The 10,143-nt window shown below is 30.2% G+C and overlaps 1 protein-coding gene across 1 annotated transcript; it reads left to right on the plus strand.

Annotated features, from left to right (window-relative positions):
- The first annotated feature begins 7,993 nt into the window (after positions 1-7,993).
- LOC130815626 (uncharacterized) lies at positions 7,994-8,807 on the plus strand. The gene is made up of 3 exons (XM_057682115.1): positions 7,994-8,160; positions 8,266-8,384; positions 8,482-8,807. The coding sequence occupies exons 1-3, from the start codon at positions 7,994-7,996 to the stop codon at positions 8,805-8,807; spliced, it is 612 nt and encodes a 203-aa protein (XP_057538098.1).
- The last annotated feature ends 1,336 nt before the right edge of the window (positions 8,808-10,143 follow it).

A 10,143-nucleotide genomic window follows, 5' to 3' on the forward strand; every position in this document is an offset into this window, starting at 1 on the left:
AGCTGAAATCTAATGGCTCTCTTGAACGGTATAAAGCCCGCCTTTGTTGCCAAGGGTTATACACAAAAACATGTCATCGACTATCAAGAAACATTCTTTCCCGTTATCAAAATAGCTACTCAATATCATTGGCCCTTATTTCAGTTGGATGTGAACAATGCCTTTTTACATGGCGATTTGACCGAAGAGGTTTTTATGAAAGTTCCTGGGAGTCTTCACTATGGTTCCAACATTGGATGTAAATTAAATAAATCCTTAAACAGTCTCAAACAAGCTTCCTGTCAATGGTTCGCCAAACTCACTCAAGAACTCCTCCACCAAGGTTTTGTTCAGTCTAAAAACAATTACTCTCTTTCCATCAGGAAGTCTTCACATTCGTTTATTTTGGCCGCCGTGTACAATATTGATGGTATTAATGGTTTGAAATCACATCTCCATTCTGTCTTTAGCATCAAGGATTTGGGTCCCCTTAGCAAATACATATTACTCTTGTACATAATGAGGCGTGGCATCCACTTACTGTACTAATGCATATCAAATAAAATCTTCTCTCCTTCTTCTTCTCTGCTTTTGTTCTTTAATAGAGGATATGTTATTTCATCACTTACAACAATTGCAATTTAATTGATTTAAATTCAAATAAAAAAATTAGTTAAAATAACCCAAATATTAAAATTAATTGGGAAAGCAACTCTCGAAGAAACAACATATGTCACAATATTTTATTGCTTTTAGCATAGACCCATGATATGATGATTACATAACAAAACAAGAAACACAATAGAAAAGGCACCACTAATTTATATTTGTTAAAAATAATTTTCAATAATCCGATTCTTATTAAATGGTTAAAGAAGATCATTGAAATGCTACTTGTTAAATCATATGTAAACATTAAAATAACCAAATTAACAAAAAAATAGTAATAGTTATATATTATTAAGAAGATTACTCAAACATACAAAAAAAAGATTAAGCTTAAATAGTGAAGCCCAAGTAATTCAATAAAATACTTAACCATTAATTATTGTAAAGAGTGAAAATTACTCCAAAGCGGCCGGCCATATGATCTCAATTATTTGAGGGGTGAATTAAACAGATTAGATGCGAAGTTGGTTATAGAAAATCAAATTCAGCAAAGGTAACACCCGTTTGAAAATCAATAATAAACAGTGAGAAGTCATTGTAATTTTTGTTTGAATATCTCTCGATAAATTTAATGATCATGTTTATTCTCCATCAACAATGTCATTTGTTTTACGAAATTCATTTTAATGTATTACCGTTTGAACATGTAGTTTTAGGTGGATAGTGAAAAATAGTGAACAAAAACACTTTTATGATCAAACTTTAATTACCATGCAAATAATTTGATATATATCATATAAATTTGCACCACAAATCAGTTCCATAATCACAAATTAGTACCGTTGATCAAATAAAACAATAAGGTAATAATAATTTATAATATTATTGAAAATTCTCATACAATACAAGGTACTAATAATTTATACGGTTTATTAATAAACACAATAACAATAAGAACAACAATACAATAAAACATACCAATAATAGCTCATAGCTACATCCTTTATTTAATATCCAACTTTTAGTTATTCATCTAGAACAACATTTATATAGTTGGATCATAGTAGTTTTAGTATCACTAATTGCTTAATTTAGCTACATGAACTATCATAAGATGCATGATTGCATAAGTATTTAAAGGATGAAAAATCAAAAGAGCAATAGCAGCTTCCACAACACCGATAAGCAGGGCCACATTGCTGAGCATATCCTATACACTGTAAAGGCTTGCCAATTCCTTCCTGCATTATGTTGGACAACGGGTACGGGTCAGCTGCCCGGGTTATTTCGGGTTGGATAACCATAGTCACCAAGGCAAGTATGACTACAAACTTAAGTACTCCCATGTTTTTCATCTTCTTTTTTCTTATTTCTTTTTTAATACTTTCTACTTATATTATTTTGTGGTGATTTGTATTACTAACCTAGTTGCTATTCATATATAGCCTCATGAAGGCATGGCCACGTCATAATCAAGTCATTAGATACTTCCTCCGTTCTAATTTACTCGCAACATTGGAAATACTTGCATTATTTACTTATCTCCCTTAATTTGTGGTTAATTTTAATCTATAAGTTGAAATATAGTCAAGTGAGATCTTGTTTGATTCGTTTCGATGCGAAAATTATTAATATCAAATTTTTATAATTTTTTATTATATATAATTATAAATATTAAGGATTAAATTAGTACATTGACCGCGTGAAAAAGCAAACGTGGCAAGTATTTTGAAACGAAGAAAGTATATGATTCCATTTCAATTACAAAATTACTACTCCGTTTCAAAGTGGACAAGACATTTGCTACTAAGCATCAATCGAAAATAAACTATTAATTTATCATTAACAAGTGTATCATTGCGTAAAATTAATGTGAACTTTGCACAAGATTTAGTAGGTTATTAGTTTAGGGGTGTAAATTCGGCGTTTGGTTTGGTTTTCATACAAAACCAAATCAAACTAAATTAAATTCGGTGTTGATATTTTTAATCCAAATCCAAATTACATTTTTTAAAAACCAAATTAAACCGAACCAAATTTTGTTTTACCAATACAAATTAAACCGAAAAACCGATTTAACCGAAAATCCAAAATGAACTGAACTGAACACCTTAAAATCTTTTTTTTGGCTGGTGTAGTACCAAATTAATGTTAAAGAATTAAAATCAGAAACACTACACAAACATTTTCTAGTACTTACAAATTAAAATGAAAATGAAAATTTATATAACACTAGGAATACATAATCTTAGTACTTAAATCTAAATCAGATGCAATAGAATGTACAATTGCCAAAATCAGTAACCATTAGTTTAAATCCATATTCAAGATAATAAACTTCCCAAGAAGCATTGCTAACTTGAATTCCGTCTTGATAAATGCGTCAGCAAATTATCTCTCTTATTTTTAATTCTTCTTCTGGGAATTCAACCTAAACAAAAGTAAAAACCAAAAATCATGACCAAAAAATGAAATTCCAAATTAACGAAATCAAAATGACGATTAACGAAATAATCAACAATATCTAGAAAATCATAAACAAAAACGAAATCAATAACGAAATCAGAAAAATTCGTTCATGGTGAGGTGATAAATAATCTTTGAGAGAGAGACTAAGATGAACAAAATCATAAACAAAAAGAATGAAATGTAACCCTCTAAAATTAAAAGCAAAAACGAAATCATAGACAAAAAAATGAAATTATGATTAAAAAAAAATAAAAAAAAAATAAAAAAAAATAAAAAAAAACAGAAATCAAACCTTTAGCCTTGCATTGTAAAGGGACGAACAATTGGTGAGTTGCTTTATTGATGGAATGTAGCAGAGAAGTTAGCCTTAGAGGTGAGACTTTGAGAGAGAAGGAGAGAAAGAGAGAGAGTAATGTTTAGGGTTTTGCATTTGAGAATTATGAGGAATTAGAATTGCACAAGATAGAGACCAGGCCAGTTCGAGATTCGACTTATGTCAGTGTTGGTAGTTCTAAACGGGCAAGTGATTAAGCTGAAATGGAGTTAAGAACTTAAGAAGGAGAAAGCACAAAGAGAATTTAATAATTTTCAGTTATTTCTTTGTCTCTTTCATTTTTATTTTATGTATTTTTAAATTGTTTAATTTAGTATCTCATAATTTGTAATAGTTATTGATTTAATAAATTGAACTTTTATCGATTGTAATCTTATCTTCTGATGTTGTAGATTTTCTTATTTTATTATCTAAAACTTTATCATAAAATCTTATCTTATCTTTTATAACTTTATCTTATAATCTTATCTTTTATCTGAAACTTTATTTTATAATCTTGTCTTATCTTCTAAAACTTTATCTTACAATCTTATCTTATCTTCTGAAACTTTATCTTATAATCTTATCTTATCTTTTGAAACTGTATCTTACAATATTATCTTATCTTCTGAAACTTTATCTTACAATCTTATCTTATCTTCTAAAATATTATCTTACAATCTTATCTTATGTTCTGAAATTTTATCTTATTATCTTATAATTTTATCTTATCTTCTAAAAGTTTATCTTACAATCTTATTATCTTCTGAAACTTTATCCACTAGTGGAAAAGAGCTTATATGTTGCGGTTTTATCCCTGTTATATGTTGCAGTATTGACCCGCAACACTTGTGATAGCAGCGTATGATAATATTATATACTGCGGTTCAAAACCGCAGCATATAAGAAACTATATGTTGCGGTTCTAGGAGAACCACAACATATAGTCCACATATATTTTTTTGTTTTTTCATTTTATATTAATTCGCCGCTAAATATTAATAACTATATACATAATAATTATTACACTAATAATCATTCAATATTTCTCCAATCATCATCCAAATTAATCATCACTTATATATATATATATATATATATATATATATATATATATATATATATATATATATATATATATATATATATATATATATATATATATATATATATATATATATATATATATATATATATATATATATATAGAGGGATGGTCATGGGTCCAGGACCCTGTTGGACCCGCCCCTTTTTTAAGGGTCTGGGTCTTAATTTTTTAGACCCATCGGATTCGGGTCCGGGTCTGGATCCAAAAAAAATTTGACGGGTCCGGGTCCGGGTCCTAAGGTGAAGACCCGGACTCGGATCCGGACCCTAAACTTTAAATTTTATATTTTATATTTTCTGAATTCTGATTTTTCTTTTGCATAAATGAAAACCTTATTTGCGACTTTTCCTAAATTCCAGTAGGCACTAACCCTAATTTTTCTTTCTCCTCTAACATCTCTGCACTGCGCGTTTGTCAAACTCCTCCGGACCTTCCTCAGACACTCACTTATCCATCCTCATTATCAGTCTCCACGAAACTTCTCATTGACGGCTCACCTACTCGTATTTCATCTACTCTCCTCCGCCTTCTCTTCCGGCTTCCCCCTCTACATCTTCTTCTACTTCTACGGACCAGAGAAATTCATCTCTAGGTTTAGTCAACGAGGTGTTCAATTTCCGATTTTTGTTCGATTATGTTGAATGTAAAGTCACAATCACTGTGTTTTTGTCTTCATCTCTCGCACCTATTTACAGTCATGCAATCTGGTAAACTATCTTAAACCCTAATTTTTCTTCTCTTTTCTGTTTTCGCTCAATTTTCCTTATATTTCTCATTGAATTTCAGTATTTTTGGTGAGAATAAAATTGAATTCATGGAATTTGTGAGAATTGTATGATTTTAACTCTGTTATTGTTGTTGTTTGGAAAATGATTGAACACAGTTATTGATTTATGTAAATTTGAGAACTGTATCAGTGTCCGATTATTGGCTTAGAGCTATAATCTGCTGATTTGAAATTTTTTTAAACACATATAGTTTTCAATATCATACTGGAGTATTGCTGATTTGCTGTATTGATTTGATTTCTGTTCTGTTTTCAATGAGGAATGAGGAAGGTTCAATTTTGACAAATCAAAGAGGTTTTGTATAAGACCCATTAAGGACCCATTAAGGACCCTAGACCCTGTCAGATCCGTAGGGTCCGGGTCTGGGTCTGAAAATTTTGGACCCTTAGGGTCCAGATCCGGGTCTGGATCCAAAAAAAATAAAAGGGTCCGGGTCCGGGTCTGGCCAGACCCGCTCCAGACCCGCCCCATGACCATCCCTATATATATATATATATATATATATATATATATATATATATATATATATATATATATATATATATATATATATATATATATATATATATATATATATATATATATATATATATATATATATATATATATATATATATATATATATATATATATATATATATATATATACCTTACGCAAAAATTCAGTTAAAACGCGACAATCTAATTTGTCCTTCATTTCATCGATAATTTGTCCTTCAAAACACAAAACTGAATAAATTTGTTGTGCATACCAAGCTTAATATTACGACAAAAATAATATGCCTTAAACTTTAAAATTCATACTTATACAACCTATTACAATTTGCAACCAACTACAACACAATTTTTCAATATGTTTTAAACTTTAAAATTCATACTTATACATGCACAATACTATAATTCTTACTTATATCATAAATCCATAAAAGCACAATACTTTAAAATTACCAACATTTCAAAGAGATTCACGTAACAAAAACAATCCATAAAAGTACAACCCATGATTTAATCCATAAAATAAACAAACTTCGAATTACAAATTTAGATTCACATAGGACAAACATTCTTGGGAAAGAGGATAAATTACTTACAAAACGCAAACGAGTTATACACAACAATCCAAGTTATACACAACACTCCAAGTTATACATGTAAACGCTAACATTCATACTTATACTTATTTATACTTATACACACAAAAACAAACTTATATACACAACATTTTAAGTTATAAACTTATACTTTGAAATTCATATATACACAACATTCCAACTTATAAACTTATAGTTACATAACTTATACACAATGACATTTTACACAACATTTCAAGTTATACACAATATTTCAAGTTATAAACTTATACGTTAAATTTCATACTTATATTACACAAAAATAAACTTATACACAACATTCCAAGTTATGCACAACATTCAAGTGATACACTTATACTTTAAAATTCATACGTATACACAAAAACAAACTCATACACAACATATGTTCAAATTGGGTTGAGGCTTGAATAAGCCCTAAAATATCATGAAGCTTGAAAAACTAAAAGGCTAAAGAAATTATACCTTAGATTGTTTAAAAAGCCCTCAAGTTGTATGCTTCTAAGAATAGCTTCACATACCTTCACATATCAATCTCCAAATACCAATTTGTCAAAACCTAAATGAGATTCACATAACTTGCATCAAAAAACGAAGACAATAATATATACCTTAAAAAACAAAGAAAACAATAAATATCATTACCATCAAAAAGCCTAAATGAGATTCACACCATGAAGTTTGAAAAACTAAAAAACCAAAGAAGAACAACAACAATTTTCGTGAGTTTTGAAGAAGAAATTATACCTTAAAAAACAAAGCCCTAAAACAATTGCGTGGGTTTTGAAGAAGAACAGCAACAACAATTTTCGTGCATTTTGAAGAAGTTAAATGTTGAAGAAGAAGAAGAAGAAGAAGAAGAAGAAGAGGAAGAAGAAAAAATTTTCATGGGTTGAAGAAGATGAAGAGAAATGAGCAAATGCCAAAGCAAGGCGGGTTTTGAAAACAAATAATATATTTTCGTGGGTTTTGAATCTGCTGTATGAATGAAGGTGGGATTTTATCAAAATAATAGAGTATATGTTGCGGTTCTCAGAGAACATCAGCATATACCCTTTTTTGCCTAATTTTCTACTACTTTATGCTGCGTTTTTATAAAACCGCAGCATATGTTGCGCAGCATATAAGGTTTTTTCCACTATTGATCTTACATTCTGATCTTATCTTTTGAAAATTTATCTTAAAGTCTAATCTTATCTTCAAAAATTTCATCGTACAACATTATCTCAAAGCATCTATATATAAAACTTATTGAGAGCTAGTTTTGAACAACATCAATTACCACATCTCCTAACCCTTCCAATATAAAAAAACATAATGAATTCCAATTACTCTTCTTCAAATTCTTCCAGTTCTTCTATTTCTTCATGTGATGATAATGACTTTAATAATGCAATTACCAATATAGTACTTGTGAACCAAAGTATAGAAGAAGAAAAGGATCACATAATTTAACATTTTATTCATACACGTGTTGAATCCATGTCTAGAGCATCACTTACTCTAAAAAAATGCAATTCATACATGTAAATGTGGTGAAACTGAGGAGAGACTCATAAATGAGTATTTTATTGAGCGTCCACTATATCCGAAAGTTATAATTCAACATAGAGTTTGAATGAGTCGACCCTTGTTCCTTCGAATAGTAGAAGATATTACAAACACAGATCCATTTTTTCAACAACGTCCAAATGCACTAAGAGAATTAGGTGCTTCTCCAATTCAAAAATGTACTGCCGCATTGAGGATACTAGTATATGGAACAAGTGCATATATGGTGGACGAGTACATAAAGATTTGAGAAGGCATAACATGAAGTGCACTTAAGGAGGACAACTATCACTGATTTACAACGACTACTTTACGATGGGCAACGAAGGGGGTTTCTAGGCATGTTGGAAAGTATAGATTACATGTATTGAAAATGGAAGAATTGTCCAAGAGGATGGAAAGGGCTATATCAAGGAAGAGTAAGCATGCAACAATTATCTTAGAAGCTGTGGCATTAGGTGACTTATGATTTTGGCATGCATTTTTGGCATGCCTAGGACTTGTAATGACATTGAAGTCTTAAGAAAGTCATAATTTTTGATGATATTTATCAAGGCATATCTTCTGAGGTAACTTATAATGTTAATAGGGACACATTTAATGACGTTTATTACCTCACAGATGGAATATATCCTAAATGGAAAGTTTTTATCCCTACAATTCTACTACCACTAAACCAAAAAGATGCATTGCTCACGAGATGCCAAGAGTCAGTAAGGACAGATGTTGAGCGTGCATGTGGCATTTTACAAGCACGATTTACAATCATACAAAGATCATCCCTAGTGTGGGATAAAAATATAATGTGGGAGATAATGCTAATGCTCAATATGTTGCAAAATCATCTTCGCAGCCACGCAATACAACATACCAAGTTCTAGCGAGTAGATATAATAATCTAACGTTAGAGCAATATGTTATTAATATGAATTGTGTTTGGTTTTTTAAATGTATAAAGTGGATCAAATAATGATATCATTATCTTGATTGCAATGCAAGGAAGGGTATTATTGGCGTCTTATCATAAAAGTTTGGGAAACATTATTAAAGATGTGGCACAAAGATGACTGTGGACGACAAAAGAATTAAAATGTGGCCTAAAGATTATAGTTGAGCTCACATGTCTAAAATGTGACTCAAACATAAGATTTTGGTGTTCTGATTTAAATTTGTGGTTAAAAAGTTCTAATGTGCATCAGATCTACTAAGATGTCGCGTAAATGTGCAACTATATGAGTCACTTAAGTAAATTGTTGCCCATAAGTCATCTAAGTGCAAAACAATGTCATATGTATATGACCAAGCTTACCATAATAAAATCATATAAGTCTATATACTTGTTTAATTTCTTTGGTTTGACAAACGTAGTCTAGTTAGGAGTCTTAGAAAAGTTTAGATTATAACATATTCAAGTTTTTCTTCTACATATGATATCTTATTAAGAGTCCTTTTTGAATGAACCAGGGATTGTTTCTCAGTTATAGCTTATCATATTGATAATTAGCATAAGCTAACTTGCGTTTTAATGATGTTCTCAAAGGTAAGAGTATTGATGATGCTATTATGATTAGTAGCAATGGTCTTGACCTTTGAGTCCATTTCAACTTTTAAACCTTTAATCTGATTATCTAAATTATTTTTTGTGTTCCCTAAGGCTTCTAACTTTATTAACAAATGGCGTTTTGCCAACATGTTCTTCCAATTCGAAATAAGCAAGTTAACCTCAAAGACGCAATTTATCCTTATTTAAGATTATATTACCTTAGATTTCAGCGACATTTTTTTTGGGACCAAAAATAAAATGTTGTACCATTACCTTATTTACAAGCTTTGATTCAGTGTCATTCCCTTTAGCCATTAGCCCTAAATTTGCGTGATTAGTCTCTTCATCATCACTTGAATCTTCAGAATTATCCCCACGTTGCCAGCAATACCTCTTTTCTTTTTGTAATGCTTCTGACCATTTGAACTTTTTTCCTTCTTAGCAATTCTTGATAAAATTATTTGGAGAACGACAATCAAAACAATCGGATTGTTAGACATATTACTTTGGTTAGAATTTTTATCTTTATAATAATGCGATGTGGATCTTGAGCATCTCGATTTGTAATTTTAAAGGGTTTTTTAGTCTTCAAGATCCTTAATAAACCATGTTGATCTTCATTGAGGAAGAAAATCCTCCACGATCATTGTTCAATGTGAGCTCATGTATAACAA

This window comes from Amaranthus tricolor, chromosome 6 (assembly GCF_026212465.1).
Source record: "Amaranthus tricolor cultivar Red isolate AtriRed21 chromosome 6, ASM2621246v1, whole genome shotgun sequence".
NCBI lineage: Eukaryota > Viridiplantae > Streptophyta > Magnoliopsida > Caryophyllales > Amaranthaceae > Amaranthus > Amaranthus tricolor.